This window comes from Patiria miniata, unplaced genomic scaffold (genome assembly GCF_015706575.1).
Source record: "Patiria miniata isolate m_02_andy unplaced genomic scaffold, ASM1570657v1 HiC_scaffold_10, whole genome shotgun sequence".
NCBI classification, from domain to species: Eukaryota; Metazoa; Echinodermata; class Asteroidea; order Valvatida; family Asterinidae; genus Patiria; species Patiria miniata.
In genome coordinates this window covers 5,872,316-5,890,623 of record NW_024037048.1, presented here as the reverse complement: position 1 = coordinate 5,890,623, position 18,308 = coordinate 5,872,316, and the positions used below count along the sequence as shown (strand labels likewise).

At 40.4% G+C, this 18,308-nt stretch overlaps 1 protein-coding gene across 1 annotated transcript; it reads left to right on the top strand.

Moving 5' to 3' along the window:
• Positions 1 to 3,427: 3,427 nt before the first annotated feature.
• LOC119740373 (potassium channel subfamily K member 13-like) lies at positions 3,428 to 12,517 on the top strand (the record flags this gene model as incomplete). The annotated part of the gene is made up of 1 exon (XM_038215650.1): positions 3,428 to 12,517. A coding segment is annotated over one exon (957 nt), but the record flags the coding sequence as incomplete, so codon positions are not given.
• Between the last annotated feature and the right edge of the window lie 5,791 nt (positions 12,518 to 18,308).

Genomic DNA, 18,308 nt, shown 5'->3' with positions numbered 1-18,308 from the left:
ATTTTAGTTTACTGTACCTCTCAGTGATTCAGAAGTCGGCGGCAAAGCCAAAGCCGAAGCAATCCCCGATGACATACTGATTCACTGGTAGTGTTGCGCATGCCTACTTGAGGATTGTGAACGTTCAAGTAAAACGGTAAAAGGCACCGGATTTCATAGGAGCCCAAATTTCATGGGACACTGGAAAAGTATTTCAGACCAGCCAGCCGGTCTTTATCAACCGTTTAAAACCGGCCACATGACGGTCTCTCGACCAAATACAAATGGGTGAACTGTCTTAGGTATTAACTTTGCATGGCGGTGGTGTAAACTAGTGAGGGTTTGTATACTGGTCGGAACGTCGAGTTTCACAACCAACCGGTTATTTTCAGACGCACACATCTTCTCAAAAGAGATTCTTCCACATGTTGTTACCGCAAATTCTCTCTAGTTTAAAGTTTCTCTGTAATCACTCACTAGATATAACATAACCGGGATCGATTTAACACAAAATACACAGGTTAACCGGCAATATTCTAAGTGCTACCTTATCGTTTAGAAATGATACCACTCAAACTGAATTTACACCTAGCCCATCTTGCCGTCAAGTGAAGTTAAAAGTCATAAATAATATGAATAATAAGAGTACTAATGGCTAATGTGTATATCCTTGATTTAGACGTGTGTGTGTCTTAGTCAACTGTGGTCATGAGAAACGGCTTTGAATTAAAGTTTATTTTAACAGGTTTGTGTTTGTTTGAGTTCTCAGCCTTTTTAATCTTGTACTCACCTGAACACGTCTTATTTTCCGCGTGTCCGCATTTAAAATAACAATTGTTGGGCGTTAAAGAAAATTATCGTGACCTTAATATCAATATGTTTCTAACTTCACGTATTTCATATCTTTTGTCTTTTTTATGATAATGCTTTTCCTGCTTGTAATATACATTTTTTTTGGTCTGTAAGGAGATTACTACGAAATGCAAGGCACCGTGAATTGCTGAGCGTTGCCATGGAGGTCGCCATGACAGTCTCTGCCCACGTCACGCGCGGGAGTCATAACAATAAAAAAAAAAAAGTCAGGCCGTAACAACGGGATGCGGTTGAACAAATCCGGCCGTGGTTGCTTGGCAACGAGATGGTTGATTCAGGGGCATTGTATATACGCTTTTGTAGAAGGAGGAACATAGTAATTGTGATGGATGATGTATGCTGGTGCGATGAGTCCAGCAATGGCGGCCTGATCTATCTCCCCGGGGGTGCCCGGGATAAGTTTAAACGAACACGTGCCCATGCCCTTTTGATTGTGAAATAAAAAGACTGTATGTAGAAGTGTCCACCAGCGCTTAGATTTTAAGCGGCTGGACTGACTATTTAAAGCCATGTGTAACTCTCCGTGGTTTCAATATTTAACGTAAAATCTTCAGGTCGTACAAGGCATCACATCAGACATACACAAAAATTTATATTGTACAAGATCTGGATTGTGATCTACCCTTAATGTGTATCGGTCCATAAAAAAAGATAGTATTCGTATAATGCAGTCATGATGTAAGAATAATTAAGCCTAATCATTCCGTGAAGAAAAATGACTTCCGGTGCAGGAATAATTTGGTGGTCGCTTCAAACTGTACCAAAAGGTTTGTTTTATAACAACCAGTTACAAAGCAAGACATAAGCCTATATGCGCTGGTTCTACACTCGTTCAAAGTAAATAACAGTACGAGACAAAACGATCCCAAACGAGATAATTCAGAAACGTGCAACAGAAAGAGACAAGTGCCATGTGTAACTCTCCGTGGTTGCCAAGATAACCAAGTAGAAATTGCCTTTTTTTTTCGTGACATAAAGGCCAAAATGTTTTAAACAGTTCTTTCAAAGAATCAGCAAGTGTTCAGTTCGGCGGATTTGCGGACGGTAATCCTAACTGCAAAATGCAGGTAACTGACCCTCCGCTCGGTTACTTTACTGATCATCCAGAGTGACAGAGGGCCAACCGAAAACAAGAGTCACTTCGTTGGGATAAATAACAAAACACATTCGCGACAGGGATAATTATTCCGCACCTCGACGTGTCGTTGTCCGCTAGCGCACGTCGTATATACTAATGCCGTTTCTGACAGTCAGGACTCAGTACCCTTGAACGTCAAAGAGGATATTGAAATTCCATGGGCCGCGGCATAAAAACTTAGCGTGAAGGAGCTAAGCTAGATAGACCTCGTCGCAGAGTTATACGCCGCGGCTGCGGTGTTCCTGTCGATTGGGGTTTGGATTTCGACGAGACGTAATCGACGCCCCATGCTATAGTGGCGTGTTTGATGGATTACTGAGTTTGAGATTCACCCTGGCCACAGTCAGATTTCCCCCGGGCACAGGCGCCATCGAAATACTCGTCAGTGTATTCGACCTTTTTTTCTTCTTCTACTCGCCTCCGTGTGTGTTATTTGACAACAGGCTCTGACGTGAGGTAAAAATGCCAAAATGTGCATGCATACCGTGATGAAGATCAGATATTTACCTAACGCACGCATGCAGCGCCGTACCGGTACAAACTCAGGTTTGCATAATCAACGACGAACCGCGAGATTAAAGGTACAGCAGTGCCAACGTGGTGCCGTTTTTTTCTTTGGACATTAAATACAATTTTAAATATCAAAGACAGAGGCGTTACTTGGGGGTAAGGGGCACGGGCCCCCGCTCGCGGCATCTAACCCCCCCCCCCCCCTTCCCGTGACTCTCCCCCGCTCAGATTTTTGGGCAGGAACAATGAGCTCTTTAGTATTAAAACTTCATTGCGTGCCCCTCCCGAAAATGAGACCCCCTAAGCTCCCCCGACAGCAAGCTGAACCCTATGTACGCTACGGATTACAGACACAATCATTGCACATGTTTGCCAGACGTCATGAATGAATAATTATCCGTTTGCTTCACAACATTCTCATTCGTATAAAATCACGAAGCGGACGTGATATAGGCTTCATTAACACACACTTTTGTATTATTCAATTACCATGTGTTCGTGGGTCAATACGTCAAAACCAATGCACTTCTTCATATTTTCACTGTGAAATAAAGTTGTTGAAAAGTTGCGTAACGCTATTCTTTACCCGACAACATTATTTGTCACAAATTATCCCAGTACTTGGCTAATCCAAAAAAGAAAAAAAATGGAATAGCCGATTTGTGTGAATTTCTCCAAGAGAATACGAAATTGATATTTGACCCAAATTTGGTAAGAACTTGAGCTTAAATTACCCATTTTCCACATTCTTCTAAATTCACCACACAGATTCAAGGGGTCTGATATTGGACCTTATCTAGAGCAAAAGTCCATTAATATAAATAACATCAATGTTTTGATGCACAAGTTTCTTACTGATGTCACCGCAAACCGATCTTCCACACAAAGGGTGAGAGTATTAATAAGTGAATATAAAATCTTTCCCTTTGTGTCCTTCTTGCAGGATTTGGTATGACCTCTCCATCCACGACATTGGGCAAGGTATCCCTGATCATCTACGGACTACCCGGTTGCGCTGCCTGCATTCTGTTCTATAACTTGTTCCTGGAGCGCCTGATCACCTTCCTCGCCTTCATCATGAAAAAGTGTCACGAACGACAGGTCCGACGGGAGAAGAACGCGAATGGACTGCCGAACCTCGCTAGGAGGCCCTCCCAACAGTCGGATGACAATTTGGACAACTGGAAGCCCTCCGTCTACTATGTGCTGTTGTACCTGTGCGTTGCCTCCACTATTATCGCCTGCGTGGCCTCTGCTATGTACTCCCCCATCGAGGGCTGGGACTATGGGGACAGCATATACTTCTGTTTTGTGGCTTTCAGTACGATCGGCTTTGGCGACCTCGTCACGAGCCAGAAAAACATGTACAACCAGCAGTTCCTGTACCGGTTCGGGAATTTCGTATTCCTGACAGCCGGTGTGTGTTGTATATACTCACTGTATAACGTGGTATCCATCGTTATCAAACAGCTCCTGAACTGGATCCTCAAGAAACTGGAGTGCCGCTGCTGCCACCGGAGGAAACCTAGACCGCGGCGCAACGCCATCACGCCTGGCCACTTGCAACGACAGGTGAACTCGGCCAACAAACAGCAGCAGCAGCAGCAACAGCAGCAAAACAACCAAGCCAATGGCGTGGACATCACCGACGTGGACAGCAACTACGACAGCGAGACGGACGGACGACGAATGTCCGGGGAGATGATTAGCATGAAGGACTTCTTGGCAGCCAACAAGGTCTCGCTGGCTGTCATGCAGAAGCAGCTTTACGAGACCTCGCAGCACAGGAAACACCATCCGAACAGCAACGGTGCTTTCGGCCAGGGCGTTGGAGGTCTAGCCATGCTAAATAATAAATTACAAGAAACGGAACGGAGAGACTGACACACGGGCAACCATAGGTTCCTTTAGCTGCTGCTTCTTTTGCGGACATCGCCTCATATTACAAGACGAGATTATTTCCGTACGGTACTCAAAGGCAGAACGATTTCTGGCACAACATTTTGATCAAAAGGCGTGTGTGCACATCAAACATATTTTCATATCGCCAGTCTTGACATCAAACCGGCTTCTATATATGTAACGGAACAAAAGGACGAACTGGAGCAATACCGTACAAAAGTTAGACCGTTGAGAGCCGAAACTCGAGAATCAAATTTCCGACACGACTGTGGACGCACTTTCCCTTCTGGATCGCCGCACCGGAACATATCCGACATGAGAGAATTAGGAATCCTTCAGCAACGCCTTACCACTGAGGAGAGAAGGAAAGAAGGTTTTCCGACCGCAAAAACAAATGACACGACGAAAACAGACGTCCGGTTGGCATACTATCCATATGGATATAGCACAAACCTAAAGAAAATGTCGCCTTCTGTACAAGTATCGCCTTTAAAGTCAGGTTACGATTAGATGTCGACAGCTGTGGTTTCTCTTGTACCAAAGTTAGAACGGTTTCGGCAAACATTACGAATGAAAGTTTCCCGTGGTGACGATGAATTTAACTACTAACGTGAACAAAAGCTTACGGGAAAAGAGTCACTTAGGACCTACGGGGGAAAAGTCACGAATAGATGACTTCGGTGAAGTGAGAATGCAAATTCATACCTCATCACAATTTACATTCCTGTTTTTCCCCTCCAGGATACTTAGTTATGTCGAATAAGGACTTGTGCATATTGAGGTCATATAATGATAGTTTTTAATTTTTTGTTTTTATTTGGAGAATATCAACCTTGGTTTTGCTCGACGTTTGTCTTATTCCTGACAAGTCACGACACAGTTATTTCGCTTTTACGCTTACGAAGAATCTACGTTAGTCCACGACCTGCTCTTTCGTTGCCGATCGATTTTTGTCAACGCACAACCTGTAAAGATTGAACCAATTTGGGAGAAATGTTGTAGGCCTATTCAGCATCTTGACGAAAACACTACACACTGCGATTTATTTTCAAGTTGGTGTTGCTATCAACGGATTATACCACAATCTACCGATTACTGGAGGTGATATTCATGACAAGCGATAGGAAACAGGACCCGACGATAACGTACGTATATGCTTCGCATCTGAACTATGGTTTACCTATATGCCCTAACTTAAGCGTGTTCATTTAACGTTTGTGGATATGCCAAAGATAGACCGGCCATGATTGACGCTATGACAAGCCGCCATGTGGAAAGCGCCACCAACGCTCGTATACTATCCAAACGAGGAGTTTGATGCTCCTAATCAGCTCCTCGTCAACATTGCACAGGATATAGTGATGCATTGACTCGTAATAGGGATGGAATTGTCGCGAGTACTGTACGGTTTCGAAATCCATCCTAAAGTTATACCACTTCCGATTCAGATCAGATGACTTGCACTCGCACCTACTGCCCTGTCCAAGGAGATGGTGACCTCCAGTTTCTCTGAGCTCACTTTGGACGGATTTCGTACCTGGTCATCCGGTGCCATCACTTTGGGGCGCGCATGAAACATTCATACGAAATTCATGTATACATTTACATGTGCAAGACAATTTGACCTACCCACATTGCATTGCGACATCTACATTTCCTCCAGGGGATCTTATGAAGGGATAAGCGGTCACCAGCGCCCTTTGGTATTCAAAGGGGTAGGCAAGAGCGAACTTGGTGACGTTGTACGCTCATTACTGATTCCCCGAATGCTTTGCATGACATTTCCAACAGACCTAAGTTGACCGGCCAGCGCTTCGCTAGGCGAAGCCTGCCCTTCCCCGTCATAACGAACGACACTGTTTATTGTATTTCATGCAAGATTGCTAGCTTTTTTGTAGCTGTAATCAAAAGATTCAAAAAAAGTTTTGTAATAAGTGGCCTTAACATTTTTCAAGTTATACCTGTATATATCACTATGTACTATTCGAATCAACATGTAAATGCCTTTTGTCATTCGTAGCTTGCACTCACCAGTAAACTTCAAACGATACGTCTGTAGAACTTTACTTTAGTTGCCAGTTAAAACAATAATTCTCTCTAATACAGTACTAAAGATTTGCTGGTAGTTATTATGAGCCAAATTCGTCAAATCAGTGGAGGAAAGGGCTGATTTGTCTTCTGGGTTCATCAAGTACAAGAGATATTGTTCTCTGGAGAAGTAGCAACAGCTTGGATCGGTAGCGATATAAAATCATTATGTCTTTCGGGTAGACGATAAAAGGGGGTAGCAGGGGAAAAGTGTAGTCTCATGGATTACGAGTGACTCGGCTTGTCACAAGTCAAATCACAAATCAATCACAAGACAAACACGAGTCAGTTAAAAGGTAACTGGAGCTCGGAGAGGTGAACAGCAAAAAAGAATGTTTCGTTTGGTCACTGTTCATTTCAAGAGCTTGTCGTTTGATTGAAGAGTGGATGACCTGTGATCGAATCGTGGTGACTCGTGAGAGAATGACTACAATGCTCTTCAACCTTCTTGTTGATTTAAAATTGTACACATTTGTGTAATTCAACGCAAGGGGACAGAAATCGCTTCACATTCTCCGCTTCTCGATCCGCGCCAGTGGACTCCCAACAAATTAAAGAAACATGATTCAGATTTGTATATAACCTCAGAGAAAAATATTCTTATTATTGTTATCATTCCGTGAATGTTACAGTATACCCATGAGTATATGAAGCGAATATAGTGATTTGTAGTTTCCTTTTTTTTTTTCCTTTGTTATATTTTTGGTATTTTGAAATAATTGTCATTTTGTCTTTACAATACGATGATATTCAAAATTGACTGTTGCAGTGACCACTTCTAACTGGTTTGAAGATCAAAAGGTCACTGGACAATCAGATTTAATTTCCCCACAAGGCTCGTTAATTTCAATGAAATTTCAGTGAAATGAGAGGAATCGATTTTTGTTTTCAAAGTTTAGCCAAAACTGGTAACAGTGGTGTAAATATGGTCCAATTGGGGTGATTGGTCCCCTAATTTTCTGGAAGCACAGTATGGGTTTGGTCAAAGTTTCAATAAATGAGATATTTGTCCTTCTACAAATGTATTGTTTGATGCCCCTTGGTCCCACCTCTCGGTTACGCCGCTTTTATTCTTCCGAAGCAACGAAATATAGGCAGCTTTAATTACGAAATATACATAAATGAATTCATTCAAATCTGAATATCATCTCAATATTTCGAACAACGTGGACAGAGCCGCTTTGAACATTTATATTCGTGGTTTTATAAACTCATGGGTATATTTTATTATACATGTACAGTGTGTAGCCTAAATTACATTCAACGATTATTGTGTGTGAAATGTATTACGCGGAAGTGTACAGTACCTATAGTGTTTCAGTTAAAATTCAACCAAATTGCTTTCAATTAAACAAGAAGTGAAAAGAAAAGAAAAAAAAAAGGTAATGTTCAGTGCGTTTACGTGGCAAAGCTTCTCAACATATAGTCAGCCATCTTGCATTTTTTTCGCGTTACATCATTATTTTCAACTGTAAAAAAAAAGGCACATAAAACAACTCAAAATTGGAATTCGTCAGTACCCGAATATTAAAAAAAGGTATTTGTTCAATATAGTTTTTTTTAATATTGCACTTCAAAATATGGCTAGGTTTGCATAATGCATTGTCTCGCTTCGGTTATCGGAGCAAGTTTGACAGTTTCCCTGTAATGGTAAAGTAGATGGTGAATTGCGAATATTTCATCCTGCGTGATGAAGTTAAAATTGGCTTGGTATGATTTGGTATGATTATGAGGTGTTTTCCCCATTAGTATCAATGATCTTTGTCTCTCTGTGTACCAGAGACACCTTTATATGCGGGCACTCGCATTCTTGAAGTGTAAAATATGGACTTGTTGGCTTGACACAATCAAAATTGTTTTCGAAATTAATATTATGTTCGTGAGTAGTGTCTCCTTACACGAAATCGACACCTGATGTTTACAGATGCACGCCATCAACAACACATCTATGCCTGTCTACAAAAGAAAAACAAACCTTGCAAATGATAGACTCGGCCTTGTAATTTGATACAAACGCAGAATTCAGAACGGAACTGTATAGTATTCCCCTCTTTGGTTTTTGTGCACAACACCTCCGCTAGGTTTCCCATTCCAAATTGCCATGGCAACAAAGTGGAAGGTGATATTGGGTTGTTCACGCGCCTGTGCATGCTACTTGAAAAAAAAATTAACGGCAAGTAGTTGCGTAGGCATGCATGCTTTCCCTCAAAATTATGAATAACCATTTTGCTTTGAGAGACAAAAAGAAAAGATCGAGACAAAGCCACAGATGGGATTGTCCGGCATACATCTGGCACTGAATATGACCCCAAAGGGTGCAGAGTTTAACAAGAATGCATGAATATGCTCGTAGCAAGCAGGCATAACTGAGCATTAGTGACAGTGTTAATTCATATGCCTTATGAGGTACCGGAAATAGAAAGCAACGATAGGGACAATGGGATCTCACAAGGCTATAGTGAAACGCTTTATGAGATTTGAGATTTCAACAGAGACAAAGAACAAAAATAAGGAAGTATCAAGGTATACAATGGTGGTACTCCATCATTACTACCCATAATGTGTGTTTTAGCCTTAATTTGTGTTTTTGGCAAAATGTACCTACGTATAGTACCTAAGCAAACTCGTCCACTGCAAGATATTTCAGAGACATTTCTGTCTCTTAAATCGAAATATCAGCCGTTATATTAGTTGTTTTTTTTCTGCGAGGCGAACCGCAGAAGACTTTGAAGAAAGCCTATTATTATAATTACTAAAGTCCTGTTTCCGGGTTGCAATAAGAAGCTCACATGCACATCGTCTGAAGTGATTTTGGTTTATATACGCATCATCAAAAGGTACACATAATGAACTAACGGACAGACACACCGACGACAGTGACGAACAAACAGACGGACAAATGAACCCAGGCGAACGCCCCAAATAACATTAAACTTGAGAGCGTACATCGGACTGTTTGCCAAGGCAAGGAAGCTGTGTTTGCCCGCGCCGCGACATCATTTGGCCAGCTGGGTCTTAAATGCTACTCGCCGCGCTTCTGCCAAACTTCTTTGCGGAATTACTATCACTTGAACAAAACAGAGTGTTGATTCACCTGAACCTGCCGTCCTATCATTCCAGAGAGTTCTCAGACCCGCCCGTCTAATAAAAATTCCAGAGTTCATATTTATGAGAGGATTTCCGTCAAACGCATCATCTTGCTATTAGCGGACGGTGTTTGAACATTAGGTAAATCCTAGTGTCGTTTATACTCGAGTCGCGAAATTGAAAGTGACTTTCGAGCTCGATAAAGATTTGAAAAAAAAAAGTAATGTCATGTTTGTCTTCTTCGATAATGCGGAAGCATTGTGAGTGCAGGGACATTAAATTCCATGCTACAATGGTATTGGAATAGAAGCAAGCGCCTAATAAACAGCTGTATGATCGATCGGTTATGATCGAACAGTATGATTGTCGATCTCACATTAGTTATCATTTTACGTATACCAGCTGTTTCAAACCGACATTCCCCACACAAACGGCACTCTGTTTACCAGCTGGCTACACGAAAAATTTCATTAGATTATAAATAATCGCCTATTACTTAGGTCTTAAATGCCACTATAGCCGGGGTTACAGAAAAGGCTATTGATCAGCTTTATGGAAATGTCAAACTATCAAGCAAACTATGAGTCGCCTGTCGCCCGCGTGTACGCGTGCTGTAAATAACGACACCTATGAGCTATACGTATTTGCATAATGCTTTCTCTGTTGAGAAAATCGAAGCTAATTCATTAAGGACTGCAGTTATTATCCGGGCCGCCTTTCATTGGAAAAGGTGAACTGATCTCAAATCGCTCGCCGATTGATTTTAAGGTTTCGATTACGTTATAATGTGTTGCCATCTGCAACATACGTTAATTGAGCTATGTATGACTCCCAAAGCAATGATCCAAATGTAATGAAATGAACGCGATACTAAAATAGTGGTAACAATGACAGTTTTGGGACAGTTCGATGGACACTGACATGGACGACAGCGACAAGCACAGCCACAAAGATAATCCAAAGTCAACAGAAAACATAAAGCATCCAACAAACAAAAAGGACGGTATGGCCTATACAAAAAAAACGAAAACAAAACGAAAACCACATCGAAATCACATCAGCAGAGCCAATTAGCAGTTCCGGCAGTTTGATATAGTTATGCATGAAAGACAGAAACAAACCAACATCACGTTTGCCATGAACATAGCATATGCAACTGCATATCCGAACCAATTGAGTGTCAATTGGCGCTTATTAATTGTTTCCCGCCAATTTTGAGTACAATTTATTTAAGCTTAATAAATGTTTTAAGAGTGCGTCATAGTGCCTTAGTATATAGGTTGTATATGGATATCTTCACGTCAAAACGTTCATTTCAAGCAGTGGCAATACCAGACTGTTTGTTTCATATTGTACTGAATTTTCAACGATTCCAATCCTCCGCAATTGTGGCTTTTAAAAATAAAACCCAGCAGTTACTTTTTTCCCCCGATATGTATTATTCAGGTTCTTAGTCGTTGTAAAACTAAGCTATTTTGGCTTTCGGGTACGGCTTTGGTGTTTCACAACCACTCTGGAGCCTTGAGGGACTGGCCACAGAATCCATGAAGGAGCCACATTACTATAAATATCCCGGAGAAGTTGCGGACAGGATTATCCGCAATAGGCTCAATGCATCGGATGTATGTTGAAGTTATCGGAATACTTAGAATGCTGTAACTAATACCCGATACAATAAGCTTGCTGCGGATAAATCTGGCACAACTAATAATGAGATTTCTTTCATACTGGATTGGAAGTTGTTGCCGATGTTTCGCCAAATGGTCATAATCAATGTTGTTGACATTAAAAAAGATATCACAAGACTGGTTCCTACAACCAACAGGTATGTAGACACCGAGTAAGTCCTTGCATGCTTTGCACGTATGCGTGTGTGAATGCGATATTAAAGGGCATAGCCGACAGAAAGTTCATCCGGTTTGTGCATTCATCTTTAGCCTACTGTAATATGACCTAATGTCAACAGTACGGCCATGGATAAATATAAAATACTTATTTTTTTGTATTCGTCTGGAAAGTGGCGTTGCAGTGGCCCTGGTGTTTATTTTCATATTTCGCAATCATCGTAGTTTTCTTAAGTAGACGAAGGTATATGATTTCTAAAGTGAAATTGTTTTTAGTCTTTGGTTAATCTTTTTTATGTAGATTATTACTTTAAAAATCCACTTTACGTCAATGGCAAAAAGTAGGCCCGCAGTAAATTTCACACTGTTCAGCAGCAGTGGCGTAGCGTCCGGTGGGTGGAGGGATATTTTGACCCCACCCCTAATTAACCATGACACCCCACCACTACCTCCAGCCCGATTAAAGGAGAAGATAAAACACTAAAAAGCCAAGAAGTTATAAGGTAATTTTAGCTGCTACTAGAGTTTTAGTATTAAATTGTAACAATGGAAAGAACCTAAAATAGATTTTTCATGTTGTGTATTTTGACCAGCGCCCCCACCTTTACGAATGTCCACTACTGCCCCCCGGTCACTCGGGGGGGGGGGGGGGGATTTGGCAAACCTTTTCCCACCCCACCTTGTCTGATTTTCTCCGCCACGCTACTGCTCTGCACAAAGTCACTATTTTTTTTAGAACATGTGTAAATATAGGCCACACAAGCAAATCATTCACAGGCATTTCGCAAACAATCTTTTCATGGCTTCGGCAGCTGGATTGAGCTGCTTCGAAATTATTTTTGAAAAAAAAATGACATCTCACTTTTAGTGTTATGTTAAATTTGTACGAAGAATATGCGTCACGTAAACAACGCGCACTCGAACATTTCTGATATAGCTGGCACTCAATCGTTTTGTGTACATTCCTCCAAAAAATTGTATTTCTTTAATCATATCATGCAAGATATGTTTGTCTAAAGATTATAAATATATATATTATATATTATTATCATCATAAATTCTTGGATTTTCCTCTGAGGGTTCTTAACTAAGATTAAATCTGTAAAAGAAAGAAAGAAATCAGTATTTTGGTGAATTGTGTTGTTTATTTGCGTTTCTGAAGAGCGTTTTGTCCCACAGTGAAAACAGCAAAAATGTATCTTGGACGGCTGTTGTATGCAAGGGTCTATTCCATCATTGCCCGTGGGAATGCAAAGTAATATGCGATTATTTTGCATTCCGTCGTGCAGTGATGGAATAGACTCTTACATACAACAGCCGTCATACAGTGATGGAATATACCCTTGCATACAACAGCCGTCTGAGATACATTTGTGCTGGTCCCAGAGGGCCAACTGAATGACCCACTGGATGACTGTTACGAGTGAGCCGGGCATGGCAGTGCTATCGGATAGGATTACCCCGTAATGACAATGAATAAGTTCAGACATTGTGTAGACCCTGCATGCAGATGCATGAAGAACCATAGGCCTACATAATTTTGTTCGCTGCGGGTCAAACTTTAAGCTTGGCTTGTCTTCTTCGTAATTGCAATTCACGGACAATGAATGCACATGAGTTCTTGTGTGCCTACAGACCTTTATCATGCTGCCACTATTTCAGTCATGTTCCCTGTATCCAATAACAGTACTAAATGATAATGTTTTTTGTGCCAAAACGAACCAGACTATATTTCCTTCCAGCCTCGTGTTGGTTACGTTGATTTGAATGGGGAAAAATCAAGATGGCCACAACATGCTAATGGTCTATCCCCTCGGAACACCACACACACAAAAACGTACCTCTTTAGGATGGCGCCATGCAAAACGCAAGGGGTTTACGGATACATTCAGACTGATATCCTTTCCCTTTTTTTTTTATATACGGTGGTTTATATTCGTTTTGATATTTCATCTTACATGTATACGGTTGAGACTTCCCTAACCCAGCTTTTTAAGTATTATCTCCCAACATTACAATGGCTCCAGCAGGCCTCAAGGGTGCAGTTATCTGGCCTTAGGCGGACCTCATAACATTTAGCAATTTATTTCCGAAGCAGGGATTTCGGAAAGACAACGTCATGGGATGGGAGGATCGTAGAAAAATGAATGGTTTACCTACACATTTTCTATAGGCTTCTGAGCGGGGTCTATCCGATGTTCCCCAATACCTATATTCCCCAATACCGATGTTCCCCGAAATCCTTAGGGTTAGGGTAAGGATTTCAGGGAACATCGGTATTAGGGAACATATAGGTAGGCCCTATTGGCGAACATAGGTATGCACCCTTTCTGAGCCGCCCAATGGCCGGCAAATGGACTTATTACGTATCATTAGTGAATGATCAACCTTTCCAAATTACGTTTTAAATATTCCTATTCGGAGTTCATGCTATATTTTCAAAGGGCTATTTCCGTTGAGTGGAATATATCACCACGAAGTCCTTTGAGATAAGACGTATACGGCTGATCCTTTATGTAGCCCGATGGAAAATTATAAGGGATATTTCTCCGCACGTTTTTTACGTGCATTTCTGGAAGTTTCTCTCTAATTTCTATGAAAATTTATGAATCGGTTTACATGGTTGGCTTCGAGGTTGTCGTGGCGTATGAAGTTGCACTCACATTTCCCATTATGGAGATCCGTCACGAAGATCGCATGTCACGGTGATTGTGGGACTTGAACCCGGACACGACCCATCACAGAAGAAGAAAAAAAAAAAACCTCATGCAAAATCGAAGAAGAAAACCCAGTGCAACAACCATGGACGTGACATTTACTCTTCGTATGTATAAGGCTGTGGTGCTTATACAATTCATTATCGCCAGGGTTCCGGGAAAGTGTCCTTGAGCGTGATTCGGGACAGGCTGAGCGCGGGCAAACAGACGCGAGACGGCCGGGGGGATAATTGGCCAATCCCGGGCCTGTGTTTTAAAATATCTCCCGTTTTGGCCGCACACGGCCAGGCTTTTATTAAATAATTTGTCATATAATACATCAGACGGGTTCTCGCGGATGATTTACCATGTGATCAACTCGTACCGTACATTTGCCTTAGGGTTGTGATTGGCGTCGAATTGTTTCAGGGGGGAAATCAGGAAAGCAGTATTGTTCGCGGGTAGTTAGCCAAAGCAGGTTATTTCGGTTTCAGACGATGTAGTTACAGATACAATTGAAAATCACAAGACGAAAATGTGTTGCATAGTTTTTTATGAAGCGGCATTGCAATCGAGAACAAATTATTAAAGGCGTTCAGTGGTTTGTTTTGGTTACTGCTGCTATTCAATGTCGTTTTGATGTTTAAGAAAGAAGGGACTAAATTTACTACTCTGTTAATCAAGGTTTCCCGTAAATACCAGTTCCTTCACACGTAAAAATATGATGACGTGATTGCCAATTTCTTGGTTGATTGTTCTGACTGAATTAAAAAGGTATTTCCCGACTTTTTTTTCGTGTTGATCGACGACTGAGTGTTTCAACCCTGCGTTAAAACTGTTTATATTAAAACAAAACACACATTAATGACATCAACATCATAATGTATTGTCATACTGACTGGCATGATGCGATGGTTGAAAAGAAGCACTTGTCGTGCACTTAAGCCTCTGGTAAATTAGTCCTATATTATTTCTTTCTTTGCTTTTTGTCCGCAGCCGGAGGCGATTTTTTTTTCTCCCAAACGACATCCGCATATGGGTGTACGCTATGGCGTTTTGGACTTAACTTTTCTATACACATGAGAAGAAAATATAAAAAATAGAAGAAAAAATGAATTCCAACGTTTTGAAATTCGAACTTAATATAAAAATATAAAAATGGATATTAAGCTGTGTTACAAACCCGCAACCTCGCGGTGCATAATTACGACCCTGTATCAACTGAGTTATCGCACTGCACGCTAAACTGTGGGGAAGAAATAATTATATACCTGCGCACGTATCATAAAAGTATCATAGAGGGCGCTAAATAACCATGTATGCGGATGTCGTTTGGGAAAAGAAAATTCGCCAGCCTGAGAGGTTCGCCTGCATGGGGTTATTTTGTCTACATATACTTTACGGATATCGGTTAAAAGATAGAGGCCACACTGATATTCTCAAGTTGGAAATGTATACTTTGGTCACAGAAAAGATACCTCATTCTCGGTGAAGGAAAATTACAAGTATCAAACCCTAACACGTACCTGACTCCTCCAACTTAATATGCTTTTTTCACACCTTATTAAAATCATCGCAATGAAGAAGAGGTGGCCATGTAGCAGAGTCTCATCCCGGTGAACACCCCAGAGTTGTAACGAGTCACTCATTTGTGTGACTCGAGTCGAGTCGAGTCATTTTGAAGAAGTGACTCGAGTCAAGTCGAGTCATTATAAGGTCAAGAAAGTCGAGTCGAGTCGAGTCACAGTGAGTAGTCGAGTCCAGTCCAGTCGAGTCAAATATCTAGCTCGAGTCAATTCGAGTCATCAATATTTGAACACTATATAAAAAGTAACGACAAGAGAGAACTATATAGAAAAATAATTAAGACAACAAAGTCATTTGTATCACTAACAGTTAACAAGAAGTCTTATGGTTATCTGGCTTGGTATTATGGCTATCTGGTTTGGCTTTGGATCTAGAATTTCGCCCATCGCTGACAAAATCAAACCCAAATTGCATTATACAAAACTGTTTCTGATTTTTTAAAAGTGGGCATGCATCTGTTGAATTCTTAAAAGGAGAGAATAAATTAAGACGGCGTTCGAATCCAAGAGCTTAAAAAGAAATCGCTCCAAATACCAGGATTTGCAGGTCTGCATTAAGCACGAGATGAACTTGATCAAAATTGAAAAAAAATGCAAAGGGTAAGCCTTACTTTTTTATCAAAATTAAGCCAAAAATTGACTTTTCTCCAAACAATGCAGAACTTCTTTTGGAAGACAGCGGAGCACCAATAAATACTAGCACACCAAAAATCATCAATAGTGTGAGAAATAAATTTTTGACTGATTTAACCCCATATTTTCGTCCATATTTTCTTTTGAAAAGCAAATCTTTCTACAAATAGAGTTGGAATGTGTTCGAGGGCCCCTTAGGCATTTTACAGCGAGTTACAAGGAATTTCAATTTTTGGTCAAAATCTACAAAAGATGCAAGGGGTAAGCCTTACATTTTTATCAGAATTTGGCCAAAAATGAATTTTCTCAAAACAATGCAGAACGTCCTTTGGAAGTCAGAGGAGCACCAACTAATACTCAAACACCCAATATTTTTAAGATTTGGGCAAAACAATCAATTGTATGAGAAATAAGTTAACGTTTTAGACTGATTTTACCCCATATTTTCTTTCGAAAAGCAAATCTTTCTACAAAGGAAGTTGGAATGTGTTCTAGGGTCCCTAAGGCATCTTTCTAGCAAGTTTCAAGGAATTTCAGTTTTTGGTCAGAATTTAAAAAAAAATGCAAGGGGTTAGCCTTACATTTTTATCAAAATTTGGCCAAAAATTGACTTTTCTCCGAACAATGCAGAACGTCATTCGAAAGTCAGAGGAGCACCAACGAATACTCAAACGCCCAATATTTTAAAGATTTGGGCAAAAACAATCGATTCCGTGAGAAATAAAATAACATTTTTGACTGATTTTACCCCATATTTTATCCATATTTTCTTTTGAAAAGTATATCTTTCGACAAATGGAGTTGGAATGTGTTCTAGGGTCCCTTAGGCATCTTTCTAGCAAGTTTCAAGGAATTTCATTTTTTGGTGAAAATTGAAAAGAATGCAAGGTGTTAGCCTTACATTTTTATCAAAATTTGGCCAAAACTTGACTTTTCTCCAAACAATGCAGAAGGTCCTTTGGAAGTCAGAGGAGCACCAACGTATACTCAAACACCCAATATTTTGAAGATTTAGGCAAAAACAATCGATTTCGTGAGAAATAAATTTAAATTGTTGACTAATTTTACCCCATATTTTCGTCCATATTTTCTTTTGAAAAGTATATCTTTCTACAAATGGAGTTGGAATGTGTTCTAGGGTCCCTTAGGCATCTGTCTAGCAAGTTACAAGGAATTTCATTTTTCGGTGAAAATTGAAAAAAAATGCAAGGGGCTAGCCTTACATTTTTATCAAAATTTGGCCAAAAATTGACTTTTCTCCGAACAATGCAGAACGTCCTTTGGAAGTCAGAGGAGCACCAACGAATACTCAAACACCCAATATTTTGAAGATTTGGGCAAAAACTATCGATTTCGTGAGAAATAAATTAAAATTGTTGACTAATTTTACCCCATATTTTCGTCCATATTTTCTTTTGAAAAGTATCTCTTTCTACAAATGGAGTTGGAATGTGTTCTAGGGTCCCTTAGGCATCTTTCTAGCAAGTTACAAGGAATTTCATTTTTCGGTGAAAATTGAAAAAAAAATGCAAGGGGTTAGCCTTACATTTTTATCCAAATTTGGCCAAAAATTTACTTTTCTCAAAACAATGCAGAACGTCCTTTGGAAGTCAAAGGAGCACCAACGTATACTCAAACACCCAATATTTTGAAGATTAGGGCAAAAACAATCGATTTCGTGAGAAATAAATTAAAATTGTTGACTAATTTTACCCCATATTTTCTTTTGAAAAGTATCTCTTTCTACAAATGGAGTTGGAATGTGTTATAGGGTCCCTTAGGCATCTGTCTAGCAAGTTACAAGGAATTTCATTTTTCGGTGAAAATTGAAAAAAAAATGCAAGGGGTAAGCCTTACATTTTTATCAAAATTTGGCCAAAAATTGACTTTTCTCAAAACAATGCAGAACGTCCTTCGGAAGTCAGAGGAGCACCAACGAATACTCAAACACCCAATATTTTGAAGATTTGGG